Source organism: Fistularia commersonii, chromosome 6 (genome assembly GCF_037954325.1).
Source record: "Fistularia commersonii isolate RoL2024-O1a breed Wild chromosome 6, RoL_Fcom_v1.0, whole genome shotgun sequence".
Taxonomy (NCBI): domain Eukaryota; kingdom Metazoa; phylum Chordata; class Actinopteri; order Syngnathiformes; family Fistulariidae; genus Fistularia; species Fistularia commersonii.
Window position 1 is genome coordinate 9,717,406 of NC_141289.1, and position 19,250 is coordinate 9,736,655.

The window sequence follows — 19,250 nt, forward strand, 5'->3', positions numbered from 1 at the left end:
ACATTCAGCTGCGAACCGCTCCGGTGAGACCTAGAGATCATGGAACATAACAGAACAACATCATCTGCAAAAAAGCAGAGACTAAATACTGGATCCCCTCAATGCCCTGGCTGCACCTAGAAATTCTGTCCATAAAAGTTACGAACAGAATATGTGACAAAAGGCGGCGTTGGCGGGGCTCAACTTTCATCGGAAACAAATCCGACATAGAACCGGCAACGCAGACGAACCCCGACACCGGCCAGGCAGGGAAAAAGTGAGTTGCAAGAGGGCAAAGATGAAAAATCAGCAGTCAGCACTGTATCAAATAATTGTACTCACTACTGTGCATATATATATACATATAAGTTTCTTTTTCAAAAGGCTCCTATTTGTCATTAAAAGACAGGAACTAATGCAACAAACTGCAAACAGACACTTGCCTACTATTATCTTAACTGAGCATTTAAATATAAATCGAAGGTGGTTACTGAGACGAAGTACGTGTGTTTTCATTTTATTCCGTCGGTGCAGTGTGTTACGCAAACATTAATGGGGAAAATCAAAATCTATAATCAAACAAGAATAAAGATTTTTAACCTTTCCGCTAAATGCTCGGCATGAATTTAATTTAAATAATGCAACATTATCTTGACGACCTAGTCTTGCTATAATTTTGCTGCAGCTCAGTTGCTACATTATGGAAATCCCACCCTTTAAATATCAATATCAATCCATTAACAACTAAGAGGCCTGGCAATTTGCAAATTAGATCACGCACAATTTGTTGAAAGATAATTTTTTTAATTGACTCAACACGTTTTAGGCTACGTCATATGCCGTTATGTCGTATTTCCCATTCCACTCACTTTGAAATGAAGAGGCATGGCGGTTTTGGTTTGTGACTTCTCAGCATTGGTACTCACTTCCATTCATTAGCGATGGCCAACTCAATTTGAAATACCACCTGTGTTTGTGATAGTTTACTGGTGTTTCAAGCAGACACACAAATTCAGGGATCGAGGAGCATCGAAATCGGTTCAGCCGAGGAGAGCTACTTGAAGATATGAAACTCAAGAAGAAAAGAAAACATAAGGTTCAGGGCTGTCATGTGGAAACAAAAATTTAAAAACGGTGGGGGTCATCACCCACAACCCTTGTACACTGAAAATGTTATGCTGAACTTCTATTGGATGTCATAGTGAACACACTTACATAGATGAAACAAGCAAAGCCCGAAAAGTCCACGAAGTGTGTTTTGTGCGTTTATTGGCACATATTCCACAGCCATTGCTTTCTTCTCCAAGAAGAGCCAACCCACCGCCATGAATAATTACAGGCCAGCAGTCCTCACTCACCCCGACCATCATAAGGTGTTTTAATTTGCACTTTTTCACAATGCATGTGTTTAATATGCACAATCAATGCAGAATTTGTCAAAATGGCACATAGTTCTATTTGCATAGTTTATATTTCTGCACAATACCATAATGACTTTCAAATGTAGCGTTTTTGCTTTTTTGTATTTATTATGTATTTATTGTATACTGGACATTCACTGTATTTTTCTTATGTTATTTTATTTATTTCGATATACACAAACCACTCAGCAAAGACCTTTCTACATGGGCTATTGAACAAATGTGATCAAAGTACTAAATGAATAAAGAGACCAATCTTCTACATATTTATTTATTGATATATTTCTTTATCAATCTATTTCATTATTTAAAAATGTAATTGTTCTGTTTTTTTTTGTTTTTTTTGCTGCATTTGAAACAGCAGAATCATCATCTGGGATTGAAATACACCGCAACTTAATTCATACAATATATGTGTATAATAAATAAGAACACGTACTTCTCTGTGTCTGCGGGTGCAGTTCCAGTATTTTAAGTGCAGTTGCAGAATTATAAGAATTATTATAAGAAAATATCCTTTGGAGTGTTGCAGTTTGTTCAGGTTCAAGAAACAGCCAGCAGGATTTTAAAGTGAGGGTAATGTGAAACAGCTACTCTATGGTAGTACTTCTCAATCACATGGCAAATACTTTAATTAAAATTGCAGGTTTTAAGGAGTATGTAAACAGAATGGCATTAAGACGTGGGATCTGACTGAGCCCCAGTGATATAATGCCATGAAAAGACAACAACTACATGTCAATAATCATTTTCAGAAAGAACTTCAAATTTGATTTTGACGATTCAGTCGATTCAGGTCAAAGGAGCAAAAATATTGGTAATGATAAACAGCTGATAAACATACTGATAAAGGTGCAATTGTTACATGTCCTTTCATTCATTATTTATGTCAAGCATCCCATTTTCGATGTTTATTAAATGCATTTTCTGTTTTTCAGAAACTGCTGAAGGCTTTTATGTCGTTTTTTTTAGTGTTATTATTTTTCAAACTGAACTCTCATGAAGTTATTACTAATAATTGACGGATAATTTCTTGTTGATTTCAGTGTTCTGATTACTTTCCAGTGGTTGCTTGTAGAGTCCCTCACAGTGTGAACCCATTATTTTCATACAGCGCAACTGTTGAGAAGTAAAGTGCATTAAAATTGTCTTTTCGATTTTTTTTAGGGAAATTCAAAAACAACGTGCCCAAGGAACTCAATATGAGTGGGGTTAAGGTTGAGTGAGAACAGAGACCATTCAGCACCCAAAGTTACTGACAGCTCTGCCACCATTGGTATGTGAGTTTGTGTGTGAACAGGTGAATACAATCTAATTTATATATATATTTTTTAATATTTTTCTTGTAGATAAAAGCAGAGTGCCGCTGTTGACATGCAAAGAAGCCCCATCCTCCTATTTTTACTATTTGTACCTGACTTCTATATGAGAGCTCCAGACATATTCAAAGAGACAATAATGGCAGAATCGGTTGCGGCAACCCGGCCAGTCGGCGAGGATCGATAGCTTGTTAGCTCAGGACAATTACAGCCTTCAGTCACATTGTCTGAATGTGATCACTCACGGGCTTTGACTGGATTAAATACCTGACATTACCCCAAAGCTGTCAGGTTGAGTATATTTCCCAGACGGCTCATAATTAACCTAAGAAACGGTGATAAGTGTTTTAAGGAAAACCTTCTCTGGGTCAGATGAACTTATTCTATATTGAATACAATTTGCTTTAAAAGGTTGAAGTGTCATTTTCTTACAAGTTTAGATAGGGACGTTTATCCCAGAATCTAGTTTATATTGTGTTTACATGCTTTAATATAAAAAAAAGCCAATATCAGCCCCCAGCAACCAATTTAGAATTCCTTTAACACTTTCAGGATTATCTTTATCAACAATATGGCTTCATAGTCCATTAGAGGATGCTTAAATCCTGGATTTGTGGGGTGGCAATGAAACGTGGCTATTTTGGCAAGTCAATGGAAACCTAATTTGGTTTTGCTTCTACTTTTTTCTAGCTGCATTGGCAACAAAATAATGAAGTCAATATAAGAAGTAAATACTCCAAAAGGTTTTTTCTTTGATAAAACCATCTCACAAAACACAAGTTGTGTTGCATCATGGTGGACACAATATGCACATGTGCTTACAATGGAATGAGTGAAAACAACATTGTTCTCACACAGTCTGTGGGACATACAGTCTATGTATTTCATAACTGTCACTTGGTTCCCTCCTTGGATTGATTACACATTTTCTCAAACATGAGTGCTTGTGATACTGGAGAGAAACAAAGGCATGGCTCATTTATATGAATTAAATCCTCAAAATTTCTTCACAACAACAGTTAGATAATGATAAAGGGAGGGGGCTATTTGACTATTTGGCTTTTTTCTGTTTTTTCAAGGAAGGGGAAAGAAAAAAAATATTACATTTTAAAATATTGACGGAAACTTTCTACCGGGTTGCCTCACTGTAAATGTGAAGGAACTTTCAAAACACATGAAGATGAAGATTTGTTAGGGGTTATTGCATCCTATTCAAGATGTCACTGCATGAAAGCTGGGGTTCACTCTGGACCGGTCGCGAGTCGATCGCTGTCACATAGAGAGACACACAACTCCCTCTCTAATTCATATGCATTTTTACGATAAAGTAAATGAATGGTTAATTACAAAACCACAGAAATAATGGGAGATGTCAGGGAATACTGAAGTTTTGAATAAACAATCTAATTAAGCGATTAATTACCATGAATTCCGGACTAAAAGCCACTACTCTTTTCACACGCTTTGATCACTGCAGCTTAAACAATGATGCGGCTAATTTATGGATTTTTTGGGGGCTATCGAGATTCATGCCACCTAAACATTTGGCCTCGTCACATCCGACCAATGAAATTACCGTGAAATTCCGAGGCCGTTCAATTCCGACACCGAAGACGAGGACTTTAATGGTTTAGTGCACGGGAAGAAGACAAAGATGGCGATCAGCTAGCTCGTGCGGCTTATATTCAGGTGCGCTCAATAGACCATAAATTATGGTAATATAAAGTTACAGACTGCAGATTTTAAAGCTATTTGCCTTTGTAATAGCAAATCTGAATCCATCTACTCCCATCCTTATCTGTCATTGCTTTAAAAATTGAGTTATTTATTTATTTATTTATTTATTTCAATACGGAAAGCAATCACTCAAATTAAACGCTTGATGCTCATTGCATCGAATTACCAACATGAGAGGAAAACTATAAAAATGTATCGGTACCGGTCAACTCCACATCATATGAAAATGCAAAGCCGTGCTTGTCAAACCGAAACCGAAAATCGGAATGATGTTAATCCATGGAAAGATGTGCGCACGTGATCAACAAGACGGTGACGACCGTTTTACATATCAATCAACGGAAACCAAATCATATGTTTTTGATTAACTGTGATGAACTTGAACTTTCCAAAATATACCCAGCGCGGTGTATTTCTGAAATGCAAATCAGACCAGACTTTACTCAAACTCCTTATATCACACCGGCTCCCAAAGTCCAAAGGCAGCACAGTGGTTGCAGCATACAAAGCTCTGCACTCCAACTCGGTTAGTCCTTGATTCCATGGCTGGCAAGCGCGCACGCACACACACAAATCACGGTCTGAATCTAAAGGGAAAGTGACACAATAAGGACACAAAAGCATCTCATTCTCAGCGGAGGCGAACCGCTTTCTATCATTTAAGGTGAGGTTCAACACTTATTTGGCTTTGGGAGAAATGTGGGTTACTTTTTTTTTCCCCCAGCAAGTGGACCAGTCACCCACTTTATATGAAGATTAGGCTCGAGGCTGGTTTCACATGAACGGAGGAGACAGGAGGGAAACAAACAGGGAAGTGAGACAACCAAGATACACCATGACCCTGTGATGATGTATCTCTATGTTTTCTACTGTCGTTCTTTTTCCTTTTTTTTCCTCCAGTTTTACATCTCATCGTGGAGCTAAAATGCACTTAAAGACGTCCAAGTAACACGATAAGAAAACCAAAACAAAGGAAAAAATACTGCTTGAATTATTCATACATACATACATAACAAGGTGGATGTCGGATCTGATTTTGCAGGATTAACTGTCAAAAAAAAAAAAATCCTTAAATGATCACCTTGTTCTTTCATTCTTTTATTATCTATACCACATTTAGAGACATACAATCATTCACCCTCTCAATCAATTTGAGTCTCCACTGAGACACGGGGGAGAACATGGGGACCCGTTTCTGTATCCAGAACCACAGACCTTCTTGCTGCCAGGACGACCTCAACCACAACCTAGACCTCTTGCAACGATTTTGATAATTGATTTTAATTTTGATTTAAAGCATGGCTTGTTTTTCCTGGTTTAGCTTTGTAAAATGCTAAACCCTGTGCAGCACTATCTCACCTTGCAGTTTCAGAACGCTTTGCACTAGACTGCATTCAGTCATTAACACACTGATAGCAGGCATGTAAAGGATACTTCGGCACACATAGTGGAGGAGAGAGGAATTGAACCACCAATTAAAGCCTTAAATACCTTCTTTTTACGTCAACCTGTCCTGCTGTTGCAACGCTGGACAGCGAAAAAGAATCAAAGAATGAATAAATTATACATTTATCACAATAGCAAACATATTTTCTCCCAGACAGACTTTAGACAGTTGTAGTGTCTCACTTCTGATAATGCAGCCTAGGGGCGCACAGGCCAGTCTCTCCCTGAGCCTGCCTTGGGGGAGCACAGCCAAGTTTCTCCTTGAGCCTGTCCCAAGCCCGGATAAATGAAGAGGGTTGCATCAGGGTTAGGGTTAGGGATCCGGCATAAAACTTTTGCCAAAACCAAATATGAGAATCAAACCTAAACAATCTCATACCGGATCAGTCGAGGCCGGGGTTGACAACAACCGGCATTGGTGCCAATAACCAACAGGGTACCAGTGGAAATTTGGCTCCTGTGGGTTGAAGAAAGAGAAGAGGAAGGCGTGTTCGGAAGCAGAGAGAGAAGAGGAAAGGCCAGACTCTGGGACTGAGAGGAAGGACTCTGAATATTGTGATGATGACAGGACAAGGTTGAGGGTTGGTTGACATGATGCAGAGAAGAAAGGTGGATATACTGTGTGTCCAGGAGACCAGGTGGAAAGGTAGTAAGGCTAGAAGCTTAGGAGCAAGTTTTAAGTTGTCCTATTATGGCACTGATAGGAAGAGAAATGGAGTAGGAGTTATCTCAAAGGAGGAGATTTTTTAATAATTATTCATCTTTAATTAATCCTCATGGGGAAATTCTCTGCAATTAACCCATCATGGATGAACCATGACCAGTAGGCTGCCATTCACCATCGCCAAGGGAGCTGTTAGGGGTTCAGTATCTTGCTCAACAACACTTCGACACAGTTGGAAGAGTCGGGGAAATCGAACCACGAATTTTCAGTTCCAAAGATGACTGTTCTTCCTTCTGCACCACACCATCCCCAAGTTTGTGAGGAAGGCTAAGGAGGGGAAAATAATTCAAGATAGACTTATGAGCTTTAAACATGAAATTTTAGGTGTGATGCTCAATGTTGTTAGTCGCCATGCCCTGCTGGTGGGATGTGAGTTAGAGGAGAAGGAGAAGTTCTGTAATGAGTTAGATGAAGTGATGCACAATATCCGAAGAGATGAGAGAATTAAAATTGTTGCAGATTTCAATGGACATATTGGTGCAGACAATAGAGGGAATGAAGAAGTGAGGGAGTGGAGATCAGAAGTTGGAGGATTTCAGGCACTTGAGGTCAACAGTCCAGAGCAGGGGAGAGTGTGGAAAAGAGATGAAAAGACGGGTTCAAGCAGGTTGGAATGTGTGGAGAAAAGTGTCTGGGGTGCTATGCGATGGAAGACTATCAGCCAGAATGAAAGGAAAGATGTACACGATAGTGGTGAGACCAGCGATAATGTATGGACTAGAAACTGTTCCAATGACAAAAAGACAGGAGACAGAGCTAAAGCTCACACAGATGAAGATGCTAAGGTTCTCTTTGGGAGTGACCAGGATTGATAGGATTAGGAATGAGTCTGTCAGAGGAACAGCACATGTTAGATTTTTGGAGAGAAGGTCAGAGAAGCCAGACTGAGATGGTTCGGTCATGTACAGAGGAGGGATAGTGGATATATTGATAGACGGAAGCTGGAATTGAAGCTGCCAGGCAGCAGGTCTCGAGGAAGACCAAAGAGAAGATTTATGGATGTCGTGAGAGAGGATATGAAGGTAGTTGGTGTGAAAAAGGAGGATACAGAGAATAGGGTTAGATGGAGAAGGTTGATTTGCTGCGGCGACCCCTTAAGGTAAAAGCCAAAAGGAAAAGAAGATGTGTCTCACTTCTGATGCAGGAAGTCATCGCTGACATGAGCCTTTTGGACCAAATGGATTGCATAAAACCATACTCGACATGAAAAATGAATATGGCTCGAATTAAACAAAACCACTAAAAGACATGACTGCCGAGCACTTCCAATATTAACCTGGCTTATTTGCTTTTTCCTTATTTGCTTTTTTTCCTTTTTTTTTTATACGAAATATGTGATGTGCTTCAAGTGTATGTGTGTGTGTGTGTGTGTGTGTGGTAACATGAGATAAAAATGCATAAATGCTGCCACATCTTAGCTTCACATTTTTATATTTGAATTTGAATGACTGATTCAAAATGCATTGTTAAACTACTAAATTTGTGCTGAGCGCAGACGCAGTAATCATACAAATAACTGACCATATGGGTAGAAAGTATTAACTATAGAGGCAGATAGAAAAATTTCCTCCGACACTCCATCCATCCATCCATACATCATCTGCTGCTTATCCCGCTCAGGGTTATGGGGGATGCTGGAGCCGATTCCAGCTGCCATCGGGCGAGAGGTGGGGTTCACCCTGGACTGGTTGGCAGTTAACTGTACGGTCACGTATACAGACGGATAATAAGTCACTCTATCATTCTGGGCAATATTCCCAATTTTTCTAATTAACTTGCTGCATGTTTTTGGACTGTGGGAGGAAACCGGAGAACCCGGAGGAAACCCACGCAGACACTGGGAGAACATACAAACCCCAAACAGAAAATGTCCCAGTGGGAATCAAACCAGGATCCTTCGTGCTGTGAGACCAAAGCGCCACCATGCCGCCCTCTCTGACACTCCATTCAGACAAAATCTAGATGTGCGTGGCAAATGATGGACCTGGATTTGACTCCAGCGGCTGGCTGTCTTTGTCAATCTACTTTGACAGGTCTGAGGGGTGTGTTTCATTCATCAGAGCAGTTGTCATCTGAACCGCGTTCCCTTTTTTTCCGATGCCTTAAACGCCCCAGATCTATCTTTGAATCAGCATCATCTCACTCATCCTGTGTTTTTGTGTGTATTTTTGTCTGCGCAACCCCCCCCACCTACTTACACACAAACACGCTCATGCGTCTCCAGCCTTTTCACATAACAACTCTGCAACATTAACATTTCATGTGAAAACTCTGAGGTTTGTCAACTCGATTGTGAGCAAACCTTCATCCCTGATTTGTGGAGCTGAAGGGAGATTCCCATGTTTTGGTCCTTGTGTTCCCATGTGTTTGTGTGAGCCAAAAACCCTTTATCCCCGATGACGGTTAGCGCCGGAAAGCACAAGACAGCTGGTCATTTGGACCAGGCCGAGAACACAAACACGGACTTAATGACCTGTAGATAAGTGTTCCCACAAGTGTGTTCCTCCAAGTCTTCTGAACTTCATTTGCAGCATCACACCACTGAAACCCACCTGAGTCCTTCATAAGTGTCGACTTGACAAAAAGGGGCTTTGCTTTCAGAGATATTGCTCCTCCAAACCACTCAGCGAGCCCTCTTTAAATGATATTTATCAAATAATACTAATTGCACTAGTATTTAATAGGATTTTGAGTGTGAGACTTGAAATTTTATCACCATATGGGTCCTTGCAATTAGTATTAATAGAGGAGTGTCAAAAACGGCAGAGTTATTTCTGGTATTGAGGTGTAGTAAATAAAACTAAATCTAAAAAAGCTGAAAATCTGAAAACTGTTTATCCCATTTTTCTGTCTCTCTTTTTTTCAAAACCTTGACACCACAATGTGCTTTGTGGCTTTTTGGAATACAACCAGAAAAAGTAATTAAAAGCAGATCTTTTTTCCTGCAAAAATTTTCAGCTAAAAAAAGAAAGACAGCCTCGCAACTGAGGTGTTAACACTTCGTCACCCAATAAGAATAGTAACAACTTCATTACACGTCTGCTGTCCTTGCCAGTTGGCTCGAGTCTCTCCTACAAACACAGATTTGGTGTCAAATTATTCAACTCAACTTTAAGAGGCTTTCAAATTGATGAATGTAAGATCTGTTTCTGGATGGTGCAAACATCACCTAATGGTGTTGATGGACCTGCTTCCATGGCTCTACCGGAAGCTATCCAAGCACGGAGTCTGAGAAAAAAGCTGTGGATTTCAGCCGAGTAGATACTTTCTTTCTTTCTTTTGAGGGAAAAAGTTCTGTTCAAGACTGCTGGAACTGCTTGCTATTAATATAATATTTCATTTGTGCAAATAAAACTATAGGTACCCATTTTTGCAAACTCAAAACCAGACTGTAACTCGACCCTTTCGCACTGGAAGATTTTTTTGCAGTTCCTAGAACCTTTTCAGGAACTAGTCCGTTTCTTGGTGCAGTCGGACAGCAGAGGAACCAGAGACCAAAGTGCCTACTCCGACGCAGGGTCAGTCTACAGCATCATAGGAACTCATGTGAAAATAAGCGCTTTGTGATTGGTGGAACTCATGAACCACACCCATTACTGGAAAGTTCTTGTGGACTGCGTAGCGCCATTCTAAAAAACTATATTCTTGCAACAAAGTCAGCTAACGGCAGGGTTTTTCACAAAGCAACGCAGGGGGAGGATAAAAACACTTCAAACTATCTGATAGTCCGTGGTTATCATTCCCGCCATGCAGAACAAGAATGCCGTTTCAACTTTTCCCTCCATGTTGGAGTCTGTGGCACTTAGGGTACTCTGGTCCCTTACTGCCTGTGGGAATGCAAAACGAAAAAGGTTTGAAATTCAAGCTGGGCAGTTCTTCATACTGTGGTCTTAGAACCTTTTCTGTCCAAAACAAACTTCTGACAGTGACACAAAGCGGGTGTCTATTGAAATGACAGGATTGAAAAAGGAGTAAATCACACTTTGGATCCATCTAATGTCAGTTGATCTCAGAAGCTTTGTTATCCAGTTGGCATTCAAAAACATAAAAACTGGGAAAATCTTGTGTCTATTTAACCTGTAATATCTAAGCAACGTTCACAAAATAATTGGTTGTAATGAGTCTGACAGCTCTTTGAGCTATCTTCAGTTGGATGTCTGTCCTCTCAGGTCACGAATCAACTCGCACACATCGAAGGCTAAACAAAGTTCTATATCGTGTCACATCTTCCAAAGCAGGAGATGAATGAAAATAAATTCCGCTGCCTTCGTCAATAGAGTCGCGAAATTGTTTAGACTCATTAGCCATTGGAAAAGCTCCCAAAGCCACTTGCCTGCGAGCATTAGTGTTTTCTCTCCATAAATCTGACACAGGTTTATCCGCTGATCTGTTTGGATTCGATGAATTACCTTTCTTGCACTTCTTGGGAGAAAAAAATCTGACGATTAACTGATGATAAAGCCGACCGGAGAGCTTAAAATATTTCATCCTGAGTCAAAACAAATGTGGGGGTTTTGTGCTATGTTTCTATACTGAAGTCAGTAGGGTGCAGTGATAACCTTTGAAAACTGCATTTCATTTCCATTTTCTCAATGTACCTACACACTCTACTTTCTAGGTTAATCACTCACCGCAACACTTTGCAAAGCATTGCGTTTTTAACACTAAAAGCTTCATAACGGGGGCACCAGCAGTAAAAGAAGCAGTAGGTTCACTGGAGTCCCTAAATTGGTCAGTGGCTTGAATGACAGAGTGAATGGTTGTACAGTAAACCCTCGCTATCACGCGTTTTTTTAATACTTTTTTTTTTTTTTTACAGTACTATATGTTGTGTTCTGCATTCTGATTGGCTAAAGGACCGTAGACCAGTGTCAACAATCTCCATGCCTTGTCTCTGTACAGCTTGCCAAATTTACGTTTGCAAAATTTTTATGTGACAAAACCCAAAATGTCGACAAAACGTTCTGCACCGGCAAAGACACCTGATGACGCACCCAAAAGGAAGAGGAAGATGTTAACTATCACAGAAAAAGTTAAACTTCTGGACATGCTGAATGAAGGTAGAAGCTATGTGGCTATAGGGCGCCATTACGGAATAAATGAATCTTTGTTTTTTTACATAAAGAAGGAGGAAAATAACATATTGACTATTAAAAAACATATTGACCATTAAAATTATTATTTTACTGTACAGTATTTCTAATAACTTTCATAGTTATTTGTAAGAAAACCTTTATATTTTTAGTTTTTGTTAAAATGCTTTGGCCTGAAAACAGATTTTGATCTTCAGTTTCATTCTATAGTACAGTGTTGTATTCTATAATAATTGTAAAATATAAAGGTGACTACTTCGCAGATTTTGCCTAATGCGTGTTATTTTTAGAACGCAACCCCCGCAATAAACAAGGGTTTACTGTATATTTCTATATCGCCCTTTGATGGATTTGCTACCGGCCCAGGGTGAACCCAGCCTCTCGCCCAATGAGCCTGAGTGCTGGATAAATGATATGAATGAATGAATGAATGAATGAATGAACTTCATAAGATATCTCAAGTCTGTTTTTGCTGTGCTCTTTCCTGCACAAACAGATTTCTTACTGAATCACTTCAAATGACAAGAAGCATTATGTAGATGAAGCTACCGAAAGCAGCGTCGACTGTAAGGCCTTGCAATTGGGACGTGATGATATTCTAGTGATCACAAGACATTTCAAGTTTCAAAACAACATACATTTATCTGAAACTCCTTTTTGTCATATCACCTGTCTAAAACTCTTCAACTTCCAGCTGTGAAAATGAATTTAAGCAAAGAGAGGTTCCTTTCAACCCATTCCCATTCAGGCAATCGATAGTTAGCAAGGGGAGCTTTTCACATGATGTATGTTCGGTACATTAGTTAAAATCTGTTTTTGTGTTACATTTCAAAACCACGAGTCAAAAAAGGAGATGTGCTGCTGCTGCGGTCAATAGAGTCTGGAGTTCTTTAGACTCATTAGCCGACACAAAGGCACCCAAAGCCGTTCTCTCAGAGCATTAGTGTTTCCTCCCTGTCAACCAGATACGGGTTTATCCACTGATTTATTTGTATTTGATGAATCACCTTCTTTGCATTTCTCAGGAAAAATCAGACAGACAATAATAAAAGTGCCAAACATGGAGATTAAAAAAAGAGAAATACTTGCAGAAACAAAGTTTGAGAAAGGGGTGATCGATTGGCTCATTTCTAATCAACACTGCTGACAAGACAGCGGTTCAGCAAAGCGATGCTTCTCTAATACAGGCTTTGTCGAAGTTCCACGGTCGTCGGACTCATCCAGTCACATATTGGAAAGCCGGCGGACACTGCAATATGTGTGTGTGTGTGTGTGTGTGTGTGTGTGTGTGTGTGTGTGTGTGTGTGTGTGTGTGTGTGTGTGTGTGTGTGTGTGTGTGTGTGTGTGTGTCCATGTGCGCCTCATGTCAACATCTACTGTAACTTGATTCAAAGTAAATAAATAACTATTTAATGAACACATGAGAGTTTAGACCAGGGGTGGGCAATTCATTTCTACGGGGGGCCACATGAAAACCTGAAATATATTGGAGAAACAACAATTACACTAAGAATTTAATACTGCTCAAAATACATGTTCTCATTCAATCTTTTTTATGCATTCTTTAAATCAGATTCTTTTGGTAATAAGAAATAAGAATATTTTGTAAATATTTATAAAAATGTATAAATTTTCATTTATAATTATTAATGATCTTATCAAAGTAATTGTTTAAAACAAACACAATCATACAGTTATATTTTAATTGTATTTTTAACTTGTTTATTTCTTTACAACTGTAATGGTGTGTATTATGCAACAAGTGAATTTCTCCATCGTGAGATCAATAAAGTTTAATCTTAAACTGATCAATTTTATACATTAGCGATAAGTGACTTCAATCTTGTTTATAGTTCAGTGAGTCAGAAAAGTTTAATCTCTCTTGGGCTTCAACAAGTGCATTGAAATCCGGTCCAATGTCTGATGTGGCTGTGTGCAAACAGCTGCGAGGTGATCATCAGTGAGGGAAAACACGTATCTGGATTTGTTAAACTTCATCACTAAAAATGGCTGCTCACATACATGTGTAGATCCAAAGTACACAAGGATCTTTTGAGCGTGTCTCCTCATTTGTGGAAAGTTCTACTCTTATAGTGAAGAGTAAAAGTCAAGCAGTGGGACTGACCCAAAGCGCTCTGCCAAATGTGTGTCAGACTGAAAGTCAATAAGTTCCATCTGAACATCACTGGATGTATTATCAACACTGCAAGCGCAAGGAGAAGAAACCATATGCGTTTCACTCTCAACTGTTTTAAAGTCTTGAAATCGCCTTAAAAACACGCAGGGCATCTGACATGGATGAATACCTGTGGAGCTGATCTGCTGATGGAGTAGCATGCTTCAGTATTGGCACGTGAGTACGAATATCATCTCTCAGTTGGCTTGACAGAAGCTGTAACTTTCTACTGAAAGCTTTCACTGCGCTGTACATTTCATACATAAAAAGTCCTTCGCCTCCAGTTTGACATTTAGTTCATTCATGTGAGCAGTCACATCTAAAGTAAAACCAAGATCTGCTAACTGGCCTTCCTCTGCAAGCTGAGGGACGGCATTTCCCTTCCTCTCACAAAACTTCAGAATCTCCTCTCTCAGGTGCCAGAAGCCTTTCAGCACTTTTCCCAAACGGAGCCGCCTCGCAGCTGCATGGTAGCGTAAGTGACGGAGGTCAGTCTCGTTTCCTCTAAAAGTGCAAAAAATTGGCTGCGATCAGAGCTCTTGCTCTGATAGTGAACCGTTTTAGTTACAACTTCAACAACATTATTCACTTTATCCACTGACTCATACACTTCCTGATGTATAATACAATGAAAAAAGTGAATTTTCTGCCACTTTCTCTTGGATTCCCTTTAAAACACCATCATTTTTTCCTGTGAGATTTGGACAGCCATCTGTTGTCACGGCCACCAGTTTGTCCCATTTCAGTCCCAAGTTTTCAACACATGCCTTTACATCTGTTAAGAAGTCACTCCCCGTTGTTGTTCCTTTCATTGACCACATGCCTGCCAGCTCCTCCGTGATTCTGAAGTTTGCGTTGATCCTGCGCACGAAGATGAGCAGCTGGGCAGTATCCCGTATATTACAGCTCTCATTCAAAGCCAGGGTAAAGTACTCTGTCATTCACGCTGTCCTTCAGTTGAAGCTCCGGGTTTTTCGTTATGTCCTCAATCCTTCTCGTTACGATGCGGCGGGAAAGGGAGACGTTCTTAAAAGCCCCCTTTTTTTTGGGACATAATAGCGAAGACGAGTCCACCAAACACTCCTTAGCAAACTCCCCATCGGAAAATGGTTTGCTCTTTCTAGTAGTCTTGTGAGATATGACAAGACTTATCTTGACTGCTGCACCTCTGGATATCAAGCGTTTTGTAAAAAGTGTTTGAGTTTGCAACTTGGCTAGCAATACAGACGACTCAGTGGCTCTTCATCTGAAAAGTTCTTGGATTTCTCCTCGTGTTTATTAACGTAGTGACGATGGAGATTGTAATCCTTTTACACAGCCACTTGTGCAAAACAAACTTAATACACAGCTTTACCTTTGACTTCTACAAACAAATATTTTGCTGTCCATGCCTCGTTGAAAATGCTGAATTCACAATCAACTTTTCTTTTTTTTACCACAACTTTGGGGATATCAGGGATATTTGGCTGCTAACATAACCTGGCACTATGAAGATAGTAGCATCAACGTGCGCGCACTCATAAACAACGCGTCAAGCCTTTTCAAAATAAAAGAATATTGCGTCGCATCCACACCAAAATACTTGTTTATTGATGACTAGCGGAACACGGGCCAGATCGGGACGCCCAAAGGGGACGTAAAATGCCAAGGTCTGGTTTAGACTGTAAAGACCGACCCGAAGACGAGCGGGGAATTTCCGCAGTCATAAGCAATTATCCAAACTATCCAAATTATCCAAACACGGTCAGGAATACAGTGAATACAGTGAAATTGGAGTCCGGCTCAAAAATACAATTGTGGATTAAAATGTCTTTAAATGACAGAAATTATCTACTTGGGCTCATATGGCTCTATGTCGTCAATTGTTGATATTTATTTAAAATTTGCTTTTTGGTGGCAATTTGTTGTTAACATATAAATGAAATTATGCATTGATTCACATCGCAGAAAGCTTCTCAGTGCAAGTTTCCGGGTGACAGATTAAAACAACACACAGTGAGATAGCAAGGACAAGGTAGATAAGATGGAAGTATTGACAAAAATGTCGTTCTTTGCACATTCTGCTGGAAGGAGTTTGTGTATCACAACAGCATTGCAGAGTGTCAGCAAGTCAGCACTTGAACACACACCAGGGTTCAAATCCAGAAACAAAATTCTAAGTTCATGTTGAAATAAAAAAATTGAGTTTAAGTTTGTGTAAAATCCATTCATTCATTTCTGTTTTGTCAAATAGTGAAATGCGGCTAGACTGTGATTAATTTTGATCAACTAATAATAAAGCCTCTAATGAATTGGATTTTTTTTTTTTTTTTTAAGTTGAGCCACAACCTTATTTCAAAACTACTCTGATTGTTAGTTCCCCGTCCACATCGTATTTCCTCCTCAAAATGCTGTGGTGTTACTTTTTCTTCTGCATCACTTCTGAACATTACCCATATAGTTTTTAATCGTTCAGACAAAATAACTAAGCAGAGAAATAAATGAGAATTAAAATCACCTTAACCTTTTTTTTTTCTTTTTTAACCTCCGGTAATTAAGCCAGCGATGGGTCGACACTCTGAGCAGAGGTTCGACTCAGAACGTTTAAAAACCTTGCACAGCCATCATATTGTGCCGAACCCCTGATATAACACCTCACGCTCATGCATTCACACGATTTCACCTCTTCTCGTGACATGCAGCGGCCTCACCGAAGCCTTTCAACAGGGAGAACTTTTTTTTTTTTTTCCCCCGCCACAAAAGAGTGCGAAGGCCCGAGCTGATCCCCCCTCCTCTCAGTAGGGGGGCTATTCTCCACTTCAGAACCTCCAGGTTTGGTTGCATCAGCAGCGTGGCAGAAATAATTTGGCTCCCATCGCCCACTCCTCCAGTCTACCCACCGACCCACCCAGACACACACACACACACACAACCCCACCCACACAAGCACAGCCTTTATATATGTGTGTGTGTGTGTGTGTGTGTGTGTATGAGAAACCATCAATCTCTGTGCGACGCGCCCCGAGCCCATGATTAACAAAAAAATAAATAAACAAAATAAAATAGAAGTGTGGAAATCATCCATCATCTTACCGCCAATGTCCGGCCGCAGCGTCTTGTCATATTCCTTGAGCAAATTGTTGAGGATGAGCGTGGCCTCCTCCTGATGGGACCTGGGGACCAACATCTGATTGACGGAGGTGTCATGGAGATCTTCATCGTCGTCGCTGTATTCCAGCTGATCAGGACTTCATGTGCGGAGGCAGGGGAGGGAGGGAAGGGGAGATGAAGATGTAGAGGAGGAAGGGGGGAGGAAGAGGAAGAGGAGGAGGAGAATCATAAATCATGCAAAATGATTGTGAGACACTGTTAAGAGAAGTTTGACGATGGTCTCATGATGTTTATCCCAATAAGTTTATAGGTCTGATCATGCAGGATTGTTATGGCTTGTGCTCCCACAGTGATGGGTGGTCGCTGTCATTTTTTTAGTGCGTGTGTGTGCGGGGAAAGCCCCCCCTGGAACAACAAAAGAAAAGACTATCGTGCACATCCGTTCACGACCGCAAATGAGGAACTTTTTTACAGGTTCCAGCTGTTGCCCGGGAGACTAATGCGGGGACTCACCGCGCACTTTGGAGGAGCAGGCAGAGCAGGAGCATCACCGCACACTCGGTTCTCATTTTTCTTCCCCCGCAAAGAGAAATCACGCAAATGAGTCTTCTCGGGGAGGATGGAGATCCCCTTCAGCGCCGCCGATGCTGCTGCTTCCGCTTCTTCTGGAAGAAAAGTCGTCGTCGATCCGCGCTCCCAACTTCCTCATCCGCCCACGCACTTTCTCCTCCGCGGCATCAGACCGTCAGCCGCGGTTGTCCGCTGCTCTCCCCACGGAGGGTTCCTCCCCGGGACGCGCCGGCGATCGATCGGCGTGATCAGTCGGCGGAAGTAGGGGTGGAGGGGTGGGTGGGGGTGGGAAGGGGACGTGGAGATGTGGAGGTGTTTTGGGGGAAGGAGGGTGGAGTAAAGTGGACGGGCTCCGGCAGCGCCTCCTCCCTCATTAAACGCCTCTTTTGCAGACGCGGAGATGTTGTTGCTGCTTCTGCTGCTGCTGGTCCTTCAGGAGCAAAGCATCTTCTGCGTGACTCATGCCCCTTCTGTACCTGAAAGACAATTATTCTCATTAAAATGTTTAAAATAATCAGAGACAGAAAGAAAGAAGTCAAAATAATGGCATTGATGAATTGAATAATTAATTAATTGAAAAGTTTTTTTTTTTTCAAAGTTATAATCAAAAGTCAGTTTTAAATGGGCGGGGCTTCAAGTAGAATATGTGACGTCACAAACGAGCAGAAAACCCTGTTGTTTTTTTATGTAATAATACACTTTCTTTAAGGCGCTTTACTTGGCATACGAGGTTGTTTTTTGCGTTTATTTTTACGTGGTGAAAACCGCTGTCTCCATTCGGTACACTCACCTTGTTGAGTACTCTGAGAAAACAAAGAAATCGATTGAATTCATAAGCAATTAATAGAGAATACATGACATCAGTTCATCAACCACCATTAGTACATCTGGGCAATTTTCTCAATTAACCCACCATATGCAAGTCTCCTGTCTATTTATTCAGTGATGTCTTGTATTTATATTCATATTTATTTTACTTTTTTGACATTATAACTGATCTGCTGCTTTGACAAAGGAATTTCCCCTATGGAGATAAAGTTTGTCTTGTGTTAAATCCACGCAGAAAGGAATCAAACCCGGGTCCATTGTGCTGTGAGGCCAAAGTGCAAACCACACCGTTAAATGTCCCATGGGTTGAATGGGCTGTAAGTGGCATTTCACAGATTTAAGTGTAGCTATTATGTTTTGTTTTGTTTTTCCCCAGACAGCCGTTAGACTCTCATTATAGAAATAACTCTGTGTTTTATTCATTCATTCATTATATGTATTGCTTATTCTCTCATTCACAAGTCATAAGGAGACAGAAGAATTCGCCCTGATTCACATATCTTGCAAATTCAGGGTCTCCCTGGAACCTGCAGCATGTTTTTGGACTGTGGAAGGAAACCGGAAAAACCCCAACGCACCGCCCGTTACTAGGATATTTATTTCTTTTAAATTATATTTTGATGGATGACATCAAATATCAATTCTTCCACTGAGTAAATGGGATCCATATCGCTGCTGAGTTATTCTCTAAATTCCATGGCACGGCTAACACTCAGGGTGTAAAAGATCATAGAATATGAGCATTAAGTCATAAAATAGCTGTCTTTGTCGACACTGATGTGCGATGGTGCTCACCGATGGAAGCCGGGCATTACCCTTTACCACTGAGTCACAGCAAGCCCTTGTCAATTCACCAAATAAAGTCTG

At 40.5% G+C, this 19,250-nt stretch overlaps 1 protein-coding gene across 1 annotated transcript in view; it reads right to left on the minus strand.

The window, feature by feature from the left end:
• Positions 1-17,740, minus strand: part of LOC147233345 (gamma-aminobutyric acid receptor subunit gamma-3-like) — a 109,639-nt gene extending 91,899 nt beyond the window's left edge. The window contains exons 1-2 of the mRNA XM_086148045.1: positions 17,499-17,740; positions 16,968-17,122 (exon numbers count right to left, since the gene is read on the minus strand). Of these exons, the coding sequence (XP_086004171.1) occupies positions 16,968-17,122; positions 17,499-17,554 (211 nt within the window). The 5' untranslated portion in view covers positions 17,555-17,740. The remainder of the gene's footprint in view (positions 1-16,967; positions 17,123-17,498) is intronic.
• Between the last annotated feature and the right edge of the window lie 1,510 nt (positions 17,741-19,250).